Source organism: Lepus europaeus, chromosome 20 (genome assembly GCF_033115175.1).
Source record: "Lepus europaeus isolate LE1 chromosome 20, mLepTim1.pri, whole genome shotgun sequence".
NCBI classification, from domain to species: domain Eukaryota; kingdom Metazoa; phylum Chordata; class Mammalia; order Lagomorpha; family Leporidae; genus Lepus; species Lepus europaeus.
The window spans coordinates 22,867,068-22,886,931 of record NC_084846.1 but is presented as its reverse complement, the minus strand read 5'-3'; the positions used below and the strand labels follow the sequence as shown (position 1 = coordinate 22,886,931).

The 19,864-nt window shown below is 40.1% G+C and overlaps 1 protein-coding gene across 3 annotated transcripts in view; it reads right to left on the bottom strand.

The window, feature by feature from the left end:
• HDAC9 (histone deacetylase 9) overlaps positions 1–19,864 on the bottom strand; it is a 528,728-nt gene that overhangs the window by 351,944 nt on the left and 156,920 nt on the right. For all 3 annotated transcript variants that reach the window (XM_062178442.1, XM_062178443.1, XM_062178441.1), the window contains 3 exons: positions 11,647–11,769; positions 8,096–8,309; positions 7,487–7,704 (listed from right to left, as the gene is read on the bottom strand). In XM_062178442.1, coding sequence (XP_062034426.1) covers positions 7,487–7,704; positions 8,096–8,309; positions 11,647–11,769 — 555 coding nt within the window. The remainder of the gene's footprint in view (positions 1–7,486; positions 7,705–8,095; positions 8,310–11,646; positions 11,770–19,864) is intronic.

Below are 19,864 nucleotides of genomic sequence, written 5' to 3'. Positions count from 1 at the left end.
CTCCATGCCAAAGTTGATTCGTAGAAGTTTTCTTGTTTGATTTTTAGCTAGTTGATATAATTCAGTTAATAGAGTAACTGTACAATTAAGGTACAGCAATCAGTCTGAAGGAGTAGGGATTCTTTAAATCAGCTATTTCAGGATCAATGTCGCCTCTCCAATTTCATTAGGTATTTAGAGAAAGAGCAGAAAGATACAGGGCAAAGAGGCACTAAAGATCGGCAACTTACAAGTTACTAAAATCCATCACAGAGACTGCTACACACTGACGATTTTTCTGACCGCAAATCATTTAGCTGTATTAAAAATTCCTTAGCAAGACTCAGTTATTTCATTCTGTCAAATGAAACTATTTGTCAAGGTTGGCAAAGAACCAAATTATTTTGCTTCCCTCTCCATTTGAACTTCCTGGAAACAATGTCACCTACTGATGGGGTTTAATTCCCCAGGTATTTTTCTTTCTCCTGTTTTTCTTGCCTCATAGTCATGTTCAACCATTGCTGTCCTCATTTGATAAAAGTCCCTCTGACTAGATCAGCAGTGCAGTGAAGAGGAAAGGATGAGGTCCCTTCCCTACGTCGTCTTCGCGTTATGAAAGCAGCACTGGGAATGTTTATGAATGTAACACATTAATATACTGAAATAGTCATTTAGTTTCTTTTCCAAACACAGGATTTCAACACATTTAATAACAAAGCAACAAGCTATTTTCTGTAGGTTATAAATCATCAACTTGCAATTATGCTCATACAGTGAAATGCTTCTATATAAATTTTCTGTGGTGATGTAAGCTGGTCCTGTAGCATCCATGGATTTCTGGAAGCCCACTACATGCCTACGAGAATTTGTTTACACTGGGCTCGCCATGTCAAAACAGCATCTATTTAAGAACAAGGTCAAAGTCTCTTCTATAAACCTCTAGAGATAGATAAATAATCCAGGAGGCTTTTTACTATTAGAAAATTAAGGCTGCCTTTCAATGCTTGCAAAGGTTTTTGAACATAGTACCCATCTAGCAGGCAAAATGTAATCCTAAATTGCTGATTAAAAGACTCTGCATGGAAACAAGCTGTCAAATGGATGGAGAGAAATTAAACCTGACAACAGTAATGCCTACTTTCCTAAATGAAAGCCCAGTTCAAGTTTCTATTCATCCATTTCTCAAAAACTTAAAACAAGGCGTTTTCCAACCACCCATGAGATGGGATGCCAACATATGCATTTCAGTTGAACCTGATGAAGCCAGTTGACTTCCAGCTTCAGCATGCTCAGAACTCCTGAGAGACAGAAGATGTTTGTCCCGACTGAAAACATGGCAACATGACAAAATGCAAGAATGAAACGTGGCTTGGCTGCTGTTGGCTCTGTGCTGCATTCACCCTGCGCCGAAAATGGGATATCTGAATGTCCCAGCTCTGGGTCCACACACGGAGACTGCCAAGTAAGTAACTACACGGGGAGCAATGCATGGAAAGTTGGGAAGCGCGACTGAGAAAAGGGATTTCTTTATTCTTGAAAATCCAAGCCAACACACACACACACACACACACACCACAGAAACCTTTCCTTTTGATATAGTTGCTTATTTTCCTGGCTTTTAATAGTGAGTTCTATACTTGGGGGTAAAAAAAAATAAAATAAAATAAAACAAGAATTAGGAAAAGCTTGTCTTCTGCTTGATGATGAAAACAAAACTGAAATCATAAGCGCAAGTAGCAAAGGACAGACTTTTATATCACATAACCCCTGAAAGAATCCCAGCTCTCACAACTGTTAGCCCTGTCACCTTGCTCAACCTACCTATGTCCCATAAAACATACTTTCCTGAAGTAAAAACGTGAGTAAAAAAATGATGGTATGGAGTCCAGACTGTAAGTCCTGCTTCTAAGAGGAAGCTGGTGATACTTCAATGTCAAGGTAGGCATCCTCAAGGTGCCTTTTGGTGAGGATGCTGGGGAGACGCACAGGGCATCAACCAAGGGGAACAGAGGTGCACTGGCAGAAATAGAAAGCTTGGCACATGGTCCTCACCTCCTATACTGAAAGCTGTAATCTGCTCACATGCAAGCTATGGGTAGAGCTGTCTTTGAGAGTGTATATTTGCTGTTCAGACTTCAAAAAATGTAAATGTTTTAGAATATATATGCTTATAGCATAGAATTGCTCTTTAAACTAGCCCCCTATGACAAAAATGCATGCTTCTTGTTTCAATAGTACACAAAATGGTTCTATAATAGAACTATGCTCAGGGACACATTACAAAGCAAACATGTACACACACACACTCACTCACACTCAGAACTGCGTTTGCATGGGACCACAGGCATGAAAGAACACACTCATGAGTGGCTGGGGAAGCATGCTTGGGCACAGGAGATGACCATGAAATCATGAGTGGTCATGGTGTTTACATAACATTCATGTTAGGGAATTACATCAAAAGAAAGGACTAAAAGAGAGACTACAGAGATGAAGGATAAAAATTCTCTTCTGAAAAGCAAATGGAAGCTCCCTGTTTACTCGGATCCAGTGTTTGAGTGTAATTACATCCAAGTCTCACTGGCCTGGACGTAGCAACTACCTGTTTTACCAAAAACACAGGACATCTGCTTGACCTCCCATTTACTCGACTTGTCTTAGATATATTTTTTATTATGATGAAATAGCACTCATGTCAAAATGCCTAAGTTTCACAGTAATAAATATATAATAAATACTTATATCTAGACCAAACTGTGACATATATGAGATATCATCTCATGATTCATGTGAGTTTTTAAAGAAGTGTTGGCTGACATCCAGTCATAGGAATGCATAAGATATTTATCATAAAACATATTACAAAGAAGCAGAGAGAGAGGGAGGATGTATAGGGAAAGGGAGAGACAGAGAGAAAGAGGGAGAGAGAGAGAGAATATGTAAAGATATATCGAGGGCATGATAACACAGAGAAGTAACCAAATAAGTCTCAACTCTTATTTCTCCATAGAAATCAACATCCTTCCTTGTGTCCTTTGTCAAAACACTCAACAGCACTGCACTGCTGCTGACATAAATGGTTCAGTTCTCTGCTGCCCACGCTATAAACTCCACGGGGACACTGAGTATTGTATTCCTGCTTCCTAAAACAGTGTCTGTGCAAAGTAAGGGTTCAATAATGATTTGTTGCACAGATCAGTGCACCAGTCAAATAAGTCATAAACAAAGAAGGAATTTTCTTATGATATGTGCTCATAAGGATCTGGTGGAAGGAATATTAGAAAAGATTGAAATGCTCATTAAACAGAAACTGTTGGGTGCAAATCCATGCTACTCTATTAATACTACACCACAGAAATAATTCAAAGAATAATGTTGGCCAGGGGATATGGGAAGCAGAGAACTACGTAAAAGCTTCTTGCAACAAAAATGGCTGAAAATGCTTTGTCTCATGAAAAAATAGTCGCTGATCTGGGGTTTGCCTTTTTATATTTGAGGCAGTGGTTTAAAACCATCAATATGTCAAAGTAACTGTGGTGTGTTCAGTTTTAAGCAATCACACTTTTATTTTATGAGGAAAAAAATGACATTAATATTTAAACTTGAAATGGGCTCAGGAGAAAATTACCAATACCCTATTATTTTTTGTTTGCTATTTTGTATTTGGGGAAAAATTCTATTTTAGAAACTCTTTTTTCTTCCAACAGAAAAAACAAAATATACTGGCAAAAGCAACATCCTTCTTTGGATGCTGGTATAAAGAAACTCATGATTTTTTTAAAAGGCTACGAAAACTCAAGTCAGCATAGGACAAACAAACCATAGATTGGCAACAGAAACTAATGGTTCATTTCTGAATTTTTTAAATCTCTCACAAAAAAAAAAAAAAACCCACAAAGAAACAAATGGTGTAACCCATGATTTTCTTGTGATTAAACTTCTCAAAATAGAATATTCACACTCAGGAGCAGAGATAAATCATTCTGACAGGGTTTCCTCTCTAGGTTAGCACTTCCTTTTCTAACTTTCTCCATTACTTACCAGCAGATATAACAGTAAAAATATTGTGTAAATCCAACCCAGGGATATTTCTGCTACGCCCTCAAGGGCTTTCACCATAATTCTAAGAAGCAAATAATCTTAGGACACACAAAATTCTCATGTAAATATCATTAAATATAAGGTAGCAAGCAGATAAATTATTTGGTATGTTTAACACTATATTATATATTTTATATTGTATATGTTTAGCAGTATATTGTATATTTATAGTAGACAGGAATTGCTGGTTTTATAAATATATTAAAATAAGGGCACAATATGAGGAATTATTCAAAATTTAACAAATCAATCATTGTATCAGCTGTACTTCTAAAAATATAAATACAGGTTCACTTCTATTTCTTCCAAAGTTTATTAGCAATTCAGACGTATCATTTCAAATGTCAACCAGAAAGCTAATCTCACGCAGGTTTAGAGATAAACCTACCACATCAACTTATTTTTTTCTGTTTTCACTTCATGTTTTGCCTCCTTTAAACTCCTTAAAAAAAAATCATTTCAAAAGTTGGGGAATGGAAGGAAAAGACTTTTAAAATGTGCTATTTGCATGCCTGCCACCTTCACATGTTCCTTTACTTCCTGGGTAAGTGTCTGAAGAGTAAGGGCCACGTTTGTATGACGTCAACTATTTGGCTGCCGTCTCAATGGATTTAATAAAGGTTCATGACTGGTAATAGGAGAAAATGACATAGAGCTTCCGTGGTCATTTCTAACTAATGGGTATCCTAAGTGGTTAGATCGAGTACACATAAATATATTATTACACAGAAACTTGGTAGCTTTTGGCAACTAAGTTATGGCCCTGATCCAGTGGGAAATCAAAGTCCTCACCCTGTTCACACAGGGTGAACAGTAGCAGATTCACTCCTTGACGTGAACTGAGCAGAACAGGCCACAAGTTCAGTCTTTTCTTTAATAAGATTCTTCTCTGCTCTCGTAGACAATTGGGGGCAGGTAAAATATTTTCAAAATCTGGACAATACCCAACATGCATATGCCAATTTGATTAAACATATGGAATACATACTTGGAGAAAAGCCAAGTGGCGACCTGTGTGAGTAATGTAAACACCCAAGCTGAGAGGGGTTAACATAGAAAGATCAGCTTTGGACTTTGAAGTTTTCTGGTCTTCATTTTGCCTAATTAAGACAAGATTTAATAATCAAACCACTGTACAAACATGTACCTAAAAAGTATAGGTTTGTTTCTAATTCTGGGAAGAATTCTTAACAGATTCCAAGGAATCAGCTCCACATGGGAAAAAGGTTTCTGATAAGATTTGCTTTTCTCATTGCTAAAATGCAAATGCCTGCTTTTCATCTTATTTTTATCCATGGGACTGGGCTTAGCATCCGCCTGTCAAAATCTGGAGTGTGATACTAAAGAGAAAGATCCTGATGTTAGGATGCCGTCTGGGTTTGAAACAGTGGCCAGAGCAGGTCACGGAAAAGCTGTATTTGAAAATATTCTTAAGGGTATTTGTAAAAATAATTTGTAGACTGTGAGTTCTGAAGGACCAATTTACGTAATTTATTCACAAATAAATATACATATCCACATGTTCCTAGAAAATAGCACCAAGACAGCCAGGAAAGCATATTTACAACTGAACACTAATTTTATAAATAAACCTAATTCCAGATCAAGTATTATCAGGTGAAAAGTAGAATTCCTAACCTCTGCTCCCATATAAATTTCTCACACTGGACACTGGGTAACATTATAAGGATTCCTAGTAATTTTAAATCGTCCCGAGAGACAACAAAAGAAAAAGGAACGGACAATTTCAATTCTATAATAATACAGCAAACACACGCAGTCATTCACATCAACAAGTATTATGCCATTGGGCAGACAAGGAGTTTGGTTTTCTCCCAGTGAGATGGATTTGATAGATGATGATCTGATACAGTAAGAGAAATGCTGCAGCAGTTACATGGGCAAGGATCAGAGAGAGCCTAAAAATCCTCGCGAAAGAAGTTGGAAGGGATAGCGTCAACCCTGGGCCTAATACCACAAGCCCACACTCGCACACACCCACCCTCAGAGAACACCAAAGGGCTGGGTGGAAGAATTTCTGTTGAGTGGTATGGTCTTCAGTCCACGACCCTCTCACTGTTCTGCTCTTATAAAGGCAGGGATCAAAGATAAGAAGAGGAACTCCAACAATAGTTGCAATAAGGCCAGCACATGCCGAAGAGGATTAGACTGTTGCCCGTGTGCGTTTATTTTGTTTAGTTTGCTTTTAATATCACAGTGCAATACAGTATTTAATACAAGCCAAGTGTTAGCTATTCATCAGCAAACAGGGTGTGGTTTCTCAATAGCAGGCCTCTGAAACATGCTGGTGAGCAGTGTGGTACCAATGAGAGGGGGAAGGATCTGACTAGTCAGATCCCAGGAACAGGAAAATTCCAGTAAGCGTGAGCCCATCGCAGCACAGACTAGGAGCCCAGCTGCCCAGATCCAGCTCCTGAATGTCATCCTGCTCACATACTCGCAGAAAATGCTTTGTTGGCCTGGGTGATAGCATTGTGCGGTAGTCACTGTGTCTCTGTGGTTGCCTCGGCAGGAGGTCTCCTAAGAACATGGTGTGATACAGACATTCCCTGTGCAGTCAGCCGAAATACGGCTGCCAGAAAGAAATGATCGTGAGTTTCCGAGAAATTGCTTCAAACGTTTATACAAATGAAGTGGGGCATATTAAGAAATGACCGTAACATACACACTGCTGAGAAATACCCTGCGGGCTAACTTTGTCCTACCTGGCATCACCTGTACAAACTCTGTGACACGTCCAGGCATCACATTTAACTTTGCCTTGAGGCTTTCCACAATCCTAAAGGAGCGAACTCCAAACACAATTGCTTATGTGAGCTTGTGGATTAAAATGGGCACGTGGAGCGTGGATGTCTGGCCTAGCCATTAAGGGCACCTGTTAAGACACCCCATGTCCTACATCAGAGTATCTGAGTTTGATACCAGTTTTGGTCCAAATTCCAGTTTCCCACCAATGCAGATCCTGGGAATAGCTCAAGTAGTTGTGTTCCTGCTACCCACATGGGAGACCAAAATTGGGTTCCCAGCTCCTGACTCTGGCCCCAAATGTCTAGGCCACTGCCAGCGTTTGGAAACTGAACAAGTGTTTGCAGGCTCTCTTATTGTTTCTCTGGTTTTCAGCCTTTCAAAAATGAGTTATCAAACAATCAATCAAACAGGTATTCAGTCCTAAAAGAACTTGCTAATCCATAATCTCAGTTTTGCTACACATGGCCCACGGATGTAATGGTGGCGAAAACGCGCATGCTGCAATGGTGGCCTTGAGCCCAGACAGGAGAGCCGGGATGGCTGACACCAAAGCTCCCTTCTGATGCACCCTATCAGGGAAGGGGCCCCCGATGCCAAACCAGTGCTCACGACACTCTGACACGGCGGAGAGGCTTACTTTGTTCATGTGGATCTGCTGCTGGTACTGCTTCTGCTTCTCCAGGAACTGCTGGTGCTGTTGCTGAATGACCAGCTGGGCCAGCGTACTCTGTGGCAAAGGCGCCGACTGGGTTCGATTCAGTGGTCTGTGCCGGGGGAGTTTGTGGGAACCTCTGATGCCAGGTGAAATTCTCTCTTTTGTTGCCAAGGGAGACTGAGGGTGTAAGGCAACGCCACCTGAAAAAAAAATATACACATATTTCTGTGTCTGTGTCTGTGCGTGAATATGTGCAATGACATGTATATAATTTTAAGAGGAGAACATCAAAGCACTGAAAACAGATGCAGGGGATAAATTAGATGGGGGTGTGAGGACAACACCGGGCAAGCATCCAGAGAAGGCTAGGGTGCACTGGACAGGCCTCCCTGACCACCTGACTCGCCAGTGGTGCAGCCTAGTAGGCATGGGTGAGCACCCCATTCCAGCCCACTCCACAGAGCTGGCGGCAGACAAAAGGGCAGAAGCCTTTCCCACAGCTCCTGTTGCCAAGGGGGACCCTGCAAAGCGCTATCCACCCTTATCCACTGGATCGAAGAGGACCTGCCTGTGGGGCCATTGGTTAATTACCAGTCACGAGAAGCTTTTGCTGTCGCATTTGTTCTTTCAGTAGCAAATGCTGCAGGAGAGCTTGGTGGCTGCTGTTTGGCTTTCCTTCCAACGCGGCTGTATGAGGATGGCTGGACGCTGCTGCCATGCTGGCCCCATACTGCCCGGGCAGCGCCACACCCGGCCTCAGTGTCTGCGTCTCGCACTTCTGCTTCTCTTTGAGTGAATTCGAAGCCTGTGTTAAGAAATAAGAAAGACGTTCACCCATGAGGGTCCTTAGGGCTCCGCATCATCAGGCAAGGTTCTTATGCTGTAATTTCTTGAAATAAAACCCCCATTTTATCCACTGGCTGAACTGGGACAACAGTACAAAAAGCCTTACTTTTAAGTACAGCAGTACTTAAAAGCCAACTGGATGAGCACTGGAGACAATTTAGCTTCTTAGGGAAACATAAAAAACGATGCTGGATACAAAATTCCTGTCACACAGAAGAACATTTGGGCAACATGATGACTATCATTAATAGTAATATAATGTACATTTAGAAACTGCATAGGGAGTCGATTTTAAGTGTTCTCTCCACAAAAAAGAAATAAATCATATCAAGTACTATATATGCAAATTGTCCTGAGTAAGCCATTCCCCAACCTATACATACATCAGAACATCAGGCTCTAAACCATAAACTTATACGATTTCTATGTATCCATTTAAAAAAGACTCATTTCAGATTTAAGAAGTGGGATGTTGCTTTCTAAAATAATTGAAAATACATTGCTTAAGCAAAAGGAAATTTTTTCAAATAACTTGACCAGATTTCTCAGGGCTTCAAGAGCTGCAGATATGATCATCTGTAGCTCTGGAGTTTTACTAAAAAGGAACAATTCACTCTTTCAGACATGCTAAGAGGTTTACAGAACTGTAAGTTTCTAATATCTGATTTTTAAGATGAAATTCTTAAATTAACTCAGTGAAAAGAGGACAAAATATGCAGGACTTTGACTTCAACATGTATTTTATAGTAACTCATAACAGATCCCCAAATCTCCAAATATTGAATATGACACTCCAGATACATGTGTACAATAATATAAACTATGAGTGAAATTAGATATCAAATAAAAACGCTATTAAGAACTTGAAATGTATGATAACACAGTAATAAGGCAATAATAATTATATCATCAATAGCAATAATGAATTATCCTATTCAAAGAATTTAATGAATGGTGGTCATTTTGGTATTACAAAAGCAGAAGTCTAATACCTCCAAATTATGAGGCATGTTTCTTTTCAAAACTCATGTTTCATCTTTCAAAATTGCTGTGCACCAGGGAAGCAAAGCAATTTTTTCAGTGACGGAGAAATTGAAGGACAAAGAGGTAAACGATTTGTCTAAGTCACAGAGCAAGTCAATGCAAGGTTTAATTTCACAATGATTCCTTGTCCCGGCCTTTTTTTTTTTTTTTTTTTTTTTGTTAATGTTCCCACTATTCAGGAGGGAGACGGAATAGTGGAGGTCCTTTTGCCAAAGCAAGGCTAAGCTTGAAAAATTAATTGTGATGGCCTTATCCACACCAAAATGGAAGCAGAGAAAAAATGCAACTCTAATCCAAACCACACTGGTTTATTCATCCAATGGTACCAAATTGTATTACCATCGAAACATTAAATGGTCTGGCTTTAGTGCTTGGTCCTTTGGGAAAAAATTTTCCCTGACCACATGAAACGTGGTGCATGTATGAGTTACCAAGGAGAAGTGACTTCAAACATGCCAAAGTGGAGGAATTATAATGCCTCTTCACGTGTCCTGAGGAGTGTTTGGGTTAGAATTTGCTTTTCGTTAGAAATGATGGGAAAAAGAGGAAGAGAGGGAAATGTAGTTTTTAATACATGAAGATTTAAAAATATGACCCATTAATATATATTTTAGTTTTATTCTTAATTCTTTCTTTTTCCTTTTCACTAAAAGCAATTAGTTACAAATACTTCGTGTATAATTAGAAGGGCCTAGGGGAATTCATGATTTTTAGGTCTTTATTCTTTAATCTCCAGATATAAAACAAAATTCAAATTTTGTTTTCTCCTCATTAGTATAAGACCCCAATATCACAGGAGGGAACATTATGCTATTTTAAAAAGACTAGATATGATAATATATCTGTGATAATGCTTTTATCCTATGCATTGAACATACTTATCAATTAGACATACTGGACTTGCTGGTAAAAAATTGGGGGGCCGGCGCTGTGGCACAGCGGGTAAAGCTGCCGCCTGCAGTGCTGGCATCCCAAATGGGTGCTGGTTCGAGTTCCAGGTGCTCCACTTCTGATCCAGCTCTCTGCTATGGCCTGAGAAAGCAGTAGAAGAAGCCCAAGTCCTAAGTCCTTGGGTCCCTGTACCCGCGTGGGAGACCCAGAAGAAGCTCCTAGCTCTTGGAATCAGATCAAGACAACTCCAGCCATTGAGGCCATTTGGAGGGTGAACCAGCAGATGGAAGACCTCTTTCTCTCTCTTCCTCTCTCTCTTTCTCTCTCTGCCTCTGCCTCTCTGTAACTCTGCCTTTCAAAACAAAGAAAAAAAAAAAAGACTGACCAAACTGGGGACAAGGGTTGAAATAAATTCTTCTATAAACCCAACATATCCCACGGCCTCTGTATGTGTGCAATTTAATTTACTTACATGTCAGAGATTAATTATCCTGCATAAGGCTCACAAGTCTTCATAACAAATAAAAGAGATGTTATTTTAGGGAACAGGCATACAATAATTATTGCACCCTTCTACTAGTAGAACAATTAGCTCCAAAAGATACTACCTATTTCACTTGTAGGGCTTTTAAACTGACTGGTTCACTCTGAATCTCCTGGGAATGGTTGGATATTGTTCTTTGAGGGTATTTCCAGATATGGATTCTTCAGCACTGGAGTCAGCAACTTAAAGTCCCAGAATACAATCCTTTCGCAAGATAAATCCCATAAACATTTGCTGCTGTCTACTGGAAGCAGCACCACTCAGCACCAACCTGGGTTGGATACCAGGCCTGCTACTCACTGCCTCTGTGATTCTGGGGCTTTCAAGCTCCCCAATATTCACCTTCTTCTGTGAAAATGTGAAATGTGATCTCACCCTGGCTGTGCAGGGTTACTAACATCATCTATCTGGAGAGTTCTTTTTATAAAAAAAAAAAAAAAAAAAAAAAAAAAGGCTGTAAGCCTTTATACAAAAGTTAACCACAATCTTTGTATGCGAGCCTGTGAATGAGTATGAATCTGGGACTTGAAATTCCACAGAACATCTTTGCACAATGCAGCAAACAGTCAAAGAGAGGCTGACTCCACCAAGTTTTTCTGAAATCTAAAGATGAGGGAACTTCAAAAAGTTTGGGGCAAAATGGAATTAAAGGTTCACTTGGGCGCAAAACATTAGAAATCCATGCACAGATTTTTCATAACATGCATCTTTCAGGAACTCTTTGAAGGACCGTTGAATAAAAGAAGGGAAAGAAAGGGATTTCCTCTCTGCAAACAGAGCCTGGGCTGGCTTAGGCCAAAGCTGTACGATGACTTACGTTGAGCTGGGACGACACTGCCGGGAGTCCCAGGGTAATGTTAGGCAAAGAAGGAGAGGTATAAAGACTTAGCAGGTTCATGGAATCTTCATGAATTAGAATGCGTTGCTGTGAAACCATTTGCTGTTAAAAAATCAAAAAGAGTCTCACAATACTACAGTGCCAAAAATTTTACTGTAAAATGTTCACATTCCAAAAAGAGGTTTTATTACAAAAAATAAGAAACATATTAAGCACTTGTTTTATGACTTTAATATGTAAGAGTTATCATGTAAAAATGAAATAAGCCCTTTTTTGTCAGGCATATGTGAATAAAAGGCTTTTATGCATTTTGCACATTCATTTAAGAAATTCTGGTTACAACTAATGATAAAGTACAACAACAGAACTTTGTAATTCTGATGAGTATGTACATTCCTTGTTTGTATTACTGAGTGAAAAACTACACGTACACAGCACTATTGTATATTCAACGTCATCTGAGTTAAAATGCCATTTTACCAATGGGAAAAGTCACCCAAGAAACAAAGCTTAAATTTCAGCATGTAGGACTTCTGTAGGAATCACTTCCTTTTAAATACAAAAATTTGTGAATATGTAACCCTATGTAGTATTTTTTAGATCATTCATATTCAGAAACTAAAGTCAATGTTAAAAATGTTATGAGTTTCTGCCATCACAATAGCCTTCATTTAAGCTGAAACACCCTGAAAATTTGGCATCACAGTGCTTTGTGCAACAAATACCTTTTTTTAATCCAATATTAAGAGTCATGTTTTCCCACATGTGGCTTAATATGGTCGCTTGAATTACATTTTCTGTTTAACTCTTGCTTCCCTCCCCGAACTTTTCTACAATGAGGGTTACAAAGGACTTATTAGACTAAAGAACTCTGGCCTGATATGGTCCCCAAGGGAACAACATCCCTGAAAAAGAATACTCCATGTAACAGAATGACACAGTGACTGCTTTCTTCCCAAACAAAAAGCATATGGGACTCCAATAATAGACCACCTCCAAGAGGGATATTGCACACACGGGTTTTGACTAAAGTAAATATAATAACTTGTCAAGCATGTTTGGGGGAGCTGTAGATTTTCTTCTGGACAAACCTGGGATATCAATTAACTGGGGAAAATATCATGTGCTAATACAATGCACCCTCAGAATGTCACCGAAGAGTGATGCGCCACCAAAACACAGGATGTTATTGCAAAACATCATCTCAATCATACGTTTGTTTGGAGATGAGTCCCAGCCTTAACATAATAGGAGCAGAAGGCTAAATGTGGAGTTTTCTCACTGCAACTTGGAACTGCAAGCTAACTTGGATTTTATTTCGTCTTAAAAGAACGTGTCAGATGTTTGTGCATGAAAATCAAAAGGTATATTGCAATCGTTAACACTGACTTTATATGGAATCCTTTACAATATTTAAGTGGCCTAATAGCGCAAAGGTTGTTGGAAAAGATTTTAAAATTACGAGGTATGAGACTGCAATTTTATTTTAGGAGCTATCAGCAAGACACGGTTGTGCTTACACATATCAGCTTTTAATGTAAATTTCAAGTATTGAATACATTTGTGTACCTGAACACAAACCAAAGGAACTTATAAGGAGGCAAAAGTATTGTAACTATCTTAGTGGCAGCAAATAGTCACTGAAAATAAAAGCAGATTCCATTCACTTCTCTGTAATCACAGAAGAGAAATATGGAAAAATAAGCTGTTCAAATAACATCTAATATCCCTTCAAGGTTGTAACTGCTTCTCACAGCACTGGGATGGTGGGAACAGCACCAAAAACTACCACAGACCTCCCAGAAGAGGCCTCTTTGTTTCCAAGAGAATTTCTGTGATTCCTTTTCCCTCATCACAGGAAGCAGGCTTACAGGGAGTGAGAAATAGATTTCTTCTCTGATGTAACAACGGCAGCGGGGTGCTGCTTTGGCGAAAGTAAAGCGATCGGGGATATTTCACAGGCCGACACCTCCATATAAAATTGAGTAGCTTCATTTCCTATTACGGTATACTGATTTTCAGCACCTACTGGGTGCCAAATTTTGTGCCAGGGATTTTCTGAAGGTTAACCCACTCTTCACGGTCCCTGTAAAGCTACTACTCTGTATATGCTGCAGATGAGGAAATGGAGTGATTCCTCCAATCCTGCAGCCCAGTGAGATGAGCCAGGAAGCTCGTTCAACTGACCAAGGCCATCAGAAAGGTGTCAGGTATTGCCACAGTAAGCAAACGCTCCTGGGGAGCTACTGGTGGAGGACAGAGACCCATGGAGGAGAAGGGAGAGTAGAGCAGCTTTTGAGAAGAGGAGGAAAGAAATGCAAGCCCAAAGGCTTCTGGGAAGGCAGTGAGGATGCAACCTGGAACCAGCTGACCAGACTTGAGAGGAGAGCTCTGGCAACGCCATAGATGGGAGCACCCTGGAGAGAAGGCAAGGTCTGTGTGACCCATGTCCATGAGCTATAGTTGGTTCTTCTCATTGAGACTACTGGATGTGAGACCTTCACAAAGAACTTCAGAGCTGTGGACCTTAGCAGATCTGCTTCAACCAGAAACAAGGGACCAGGCATCATGTTGAGATAGACTTCCGGTATTTACAACAGAAAAGTGACTTGCCAGAACTGAAAACCATTGTCCTTGAATTGTCTTCCTTAAGCATATCTTTCCTCACCTAGGTTTATTGACAGGAGTTGTCTGTCTGTGTCGGGCTGGTGTCTGTTACTAAAGTCTGGCACCATAGCCTATACTGCTCAGTGTAGACATTGGTGAGAGCCAGACGTGCAGGTGGCAAGGTGACCCCTCCCCAGGGACAGTCCAGGAGGTGGCCTTCCACCTTAGCAGTGTGCTGAGCTCGCAAGTACTTTCAGGCAGAACCAGGGTTTTTCCAGGAAAAAGTTTTGACACTGATCCAGTCCTTAAATCGGTGCTATGCTGCTAAGATGCCAACATTTCACAGCTTGCAACATGGGAAAGATGGTTTTAATCGGAAACATTTTCAGAACCAGAAACTTTTGTTAGAGTTGGATAAAATGAGGGTATTAAGTATATGAATGGCTATAATTTAGCCTTCACGAAAGAATGAATCAGTGAGTCCTCTCTTAGATTGATGGTGTCAGGTGCTGGGTGTGCAAAGACATTCCACACCACCAACACACAGGCTGGTCAGGTGCACAGGTACACAGAAGAGGGTCCAAAGTTTAAACCAGGCTTGGGAGGGTTGGCAGCATTTCACCAGAAAGAGCATCAGGATGTGAAGAGGAGTGTAAGCTGAGCCAGGTTTAGGGGAGGCCTACTCTCAATTTAGTAAGGCCCTTCAAATTTTTGTTCCTTTATATTTCATATGTCAATTAGATGGATATGCTACAGATAATGTGTGCAACTGAGATGAACAAAATATATAGAGACTGAAAGTCATATATCACTCAATGTTTATTATCTGCTGAAATGAACAAGCTACTAGTTTGAAATAGAACAGAATCTTTTCCAAAATGGACACTTGAAGAAATTATAAAAATAGATAATATGAGATGTTATCAAAATTTAGAAAAGCAGAATGCCCCACACATGGCTGGTGGGACTGTAGACTGGTATAGAAATTCATATGAGCAATTTAGCACTAAAAATCAATGGAGTTATACTATACACCCCAGTGATTGTCCTTCTTGCAATGGTAACTTCCAGAAATTTTCTCACAAAGCTGTAGGGTGATATCTATCGGTACATACTGAACTATTTTATTGGTGATGGGCAGAGGCTGAGTAAAACAGAGAACACCAGGGAATGACTGTTCTGGGGATTGATAACGCAACCATTTTCACATCCACAGCATGACTGGATCTATACACATGCTTAGTGGAAACTAAGAAATGGAATGAGGGAGATGATACAATGTCCTTTCTCGTATATCCACTACAATACATGAGCACAAAACTGAAAGCACATGGGATGTAAGAATCAATTGTGACAAAAACACAAGTGAGATTCTCTGCTTTTGAAGGCAAGGGACATGGAGGTGGGGAGAAAGGAGACCTAGAGGAATGGAGGGAGGGAGACAGGGAGAGAAATGAATGCCTTTCTCACTCTTCAGGGCACAAGGAAGTCAACTGATGGTCCTTGTTGGAATACTAAATAATCAACTCCTTTTGTAAATAATCAACTCTTTTTCCAGAATTTCAAGGTAAGAAGTGGATATAGAAGTTTCAGTTCACTATATGTCAAAATTACCTGCAATGCATATGAGAATCAGAAAAAGGGAAGAAAAAAAATGTGCATAGAGTTTTGTGAGAGGCGGCCTGGACTGGTGAACAGAGAGGTGGTCTCAGCATGTCACCCTGAGTTCCGTACTGAGTGGCTGCAAATCTGAGCTGCAACTTCCCTTCCCTGGGCTTCACTATAATGGCGCACAGGAAGACATGCTCACAAATCTCAATCAACTATGACTATAAAAGCTTCCATATCCCCAAACCTAGACTATCTACAAAGGAAAGAGTCTGGGGCCGGTGCTGTGGTGTAGCGGGTAAAGCCACCGCCTGCGGTGCCAGGATCCCATATGGGTGCTGGTTTGAGTTCCAGCTGCTCCACTTCCTGTCCAGGTCTTTGCTGTGGCCTGGGAAAGCAGTAGAAAATGACCCAGGTCCTTGGGCTCCTGCACCCACATGGGAGACCCAGAAGAAGCTCCTAGCTCCTGGCTTTGGATCCACACAGCTCTAGCCATTGCGGCCAATTGGGGAGTGAACCAGCAGATGGAAGACCTCTCTCTCTCTCTGCTCTCCTCTCTGTGTGTAACTCCGACTTTCAAATAAATAAATAAAGCATTAAAAAAAGTAAAAAATAAAAAGGAAACAGTCATATTAAAAAACTCAATCATTTCATGTTTGTCTATGACTTCCATAATCATTTTTTTTTTATTTTGACAGGCAGAGTGGACAGTGAGAGAGAGAGAGAGACAGAGAAAGGTCTTCCTTTACCATTGGTTCACCCTCCAATGGCCGCCGCGGCCGGCACGCTGCAGCTGGCGCATCGCACTGATCCGAAGGCAGGAGCCAGGTGCTTCTCCTGGTCTCCCATGCGGGTGCAGGGCCCAAGCACTTGGGCCATCCTCCACTGCACTCCTGGGCCATAGCAGAGAGCTGGCCTGGAAGAGGGGCAACCGGGACAGAATCTGGCGCCCCAGCTGGGACTAGAACCTGGTGTGCCGGCGCCACAGGCGGAGGATTAGCCTATTAAGTCACGGCACTGGCTCCATAGTCATTTTCATGATTGTAATTATTTTCTATTCTTTCAGAGAGCTGACAGAAAATTTATTCTCCATGTAAATAAATGGAAAATTGTTTAGGCAGTAAAAATATCCAACTTTTCATTTTCATTGGATGTCTAAGAATATATTAACATAAAATGCTAGTGAGACCAAAAACATCATGTGAAAGATTTTACTGTGCATTTCACAATTTTTTTGTAAAACATTGTATTGTATGTTTTATTAACAATTTTGCTTTATAATATTGACTCACAGTATTCCTTATAAACGCTTCTTTTGTCATAGCAACCTCCCTTCTCTGAGATAAGGGGAACTGTGTTTTATTTGCTGCCATCTAAAGCCAAAGCTCTACACCAACGCAGAAGGGAGCACAACATTTCCAGCAAATGTCACAACAACTATTATGAAACAATAGGCAGATGAGTCATGTGAGACTAGGGCAAAACAAGGGACATTTTAGATGATTTTAGAGCACTTAACCTTATTATTAGAATTCTTTTTGAAAATCATTTGTATCTGCTGGAAAAAATTATTTAAAAAATAGCAGAGCAGAGACAGCCACTAATGTTCAACTAGAAATAAACCAGCAGCTTGGCCACTGTTAAAATAGCTATCAAATAAATCTACTGACTTGAAAGTAATGGAGTTGATATCCATGGAAACATATTTGAACCCACAGACCCACAGTATTAGCAATAAAGTAACTAGATAGGTAAAGACATCTCTGACTGGAGTTGGAAATAGAAACCCCTGAGGTTTCAGCTCCCCAACCAAGTTCACAAATGAGTAAAGCAAGGAACTCCAGCATTCTGAGTTCCACCACTGAGCATATGTAAGAGATGGAAGAAATGGAACAGCAGTGGTCAGAGCAGATGGAGACTCACTGTCACATGAGAGCTGCTGGCTTGAAGACAAACAAGCTACTGCGCTTTCCCTACCAGGAGTCAGCATTGATAATAACAACACGAGATGAACTTGGTTCGAACTTCACAATTTCCCACCTGCCTTCCAAATGAAGAGTCCTGACAACAAATGTGTGGGTGGGTGTCTTACTGCCTTCCACTAGATCAAGACTCTGAGGGTCAGGGGAAGTTTGGCAACTTCGCCAATGATGACAAACTGGTTGGACGCCAGCTTCCGTTGAGTCTCCTGAATGGAGCACCCATACAATCCGCTACACTGTGCTGCTTCCAGAGCCTGGCGTTGGGAGTCAGTTCTCCTCCTCCTGCTGTCTTCCCTTTCTCTATATTAGGCAGAAGATGTGAATTGTAAGACAGAAATTTTCTATTTGTCCACGGATCAAGATCTTTAGATACAGCTTTACTCTGCTACTTCTTAAGCAGCTACAAAGGGATCGAATCCCATTCACCTCCACGGACTCTGAAGTAGGTGACCTGCTTTTCTACTTACAGGTCATGCAATAAAAAGCTGACTCAACATGCACGATTACACTGTTTTACAATGAAAGCTCATCCGTGTTCCTTATGCACAGATGGTAGAATAACACTATTTTAAATGGTGAAGTATATAACTAAGCTTTGGAGAATACAGTGATGTACATGATTCTTAACCCCCAAATATTTGTTTCATCCACACTATTATCAATCTTGGTTAATCAAGCATATGACAGAATATCTTTCCCCTCTTTTCTCCAGTTTAGGTGGAAGAAGCATTTAGTGCTACAAAGCTGGAATATTAATTTGCTGACACTCTCCCCAACTATCCAGAATGAATTACGCTACAGAGCTGTGCAAATGCAAGGCAGCAGAAAACCACATGGTAGCCATCAGGGTCGCATTTTTTGTTCCGGGCCACGGAGAGGCTACCCATCAGTGCAGAAAGGTCTGCCCACCTGGCCTTGTGGATCATAGTTCAGGCACACAATTAATTCATTATGGGCTACGTCGCTACTTGCTTTTGAACTAGTCTTTCCAGTTTTGGAGGTGAATGTCCTGTCACTGACCTGAAGAAATACCTCTACCCTTTTAAACTCCATTAAATCACATTTCCTTCTGTTTTGTTTTGTTTTTCTTTTTTGAATAGTGGGGGCAGAAGGAAGGAGTTGTGGTGAGAGAATATTCTGTGCAATTAGCTCAACAGTGAGGGCATCTAAACAGATCATTTGTTATGGTAAGGATTTTAGGAATACAAATCAGCCCTAAGTAGGTTAAGCAAATTCCTTTAATTTTATTTATATACACAAACACATACACAAACTTAGATACTTTTTTGAGATTCAGAAATAGGGTCACACAACCTGGGACATTCCATTTCATTTCATTTAATATTATAGGTCACAAAAGGCTTGCGGTAAAGAGAAACTATGACATTTCCCATTTATTTCCAACCTCACCAAGGTCTAACTCATTGTTCTTCACTAAGTACTGTCTACACCTATATATGTGTCTGTATTTATAATGAAAGAAAATATTTATTTCCTTCTATACTGAAAACCAAGCCATATTTTCCCCTCCTTCCCTCTTGTAAATGTAATTATTGTGCTAGTTCTGTGATCATTAGTCTCTTGTCTCTTACAAACATACTTTTATGTAACCCCTTAGATGTCCAGAAGTCACTTGCTTTTTTGTAGTTTCCAAATTTTTTCTTATCACCGACTTCTAGTTTTATTGTATTGTAGTCAGAAAAGGTATTTGCTATGTTTTCTATTTGTAAAATGTGTTGGTATTTGTTTTGAGACCTACCAGTGGACCAAGAATTTAAGGAGAAAATTTAAAAACTTCTTGAAATGCATGAAAATGGAAACACAACATAACAAAACCTACAGGATAAAGCAAAAGCAGTTTTAAGAGGGAAACTTATGGCAATCAATGCTTACATTAAAAAGCAGAAAACCTCAAATAAAAAACCTATCACTTTACCTTTAAGGAATTAGACAAAACAAATCAAACCAAAATTAGAGACAGAAAGGAATTTAAAAAAACC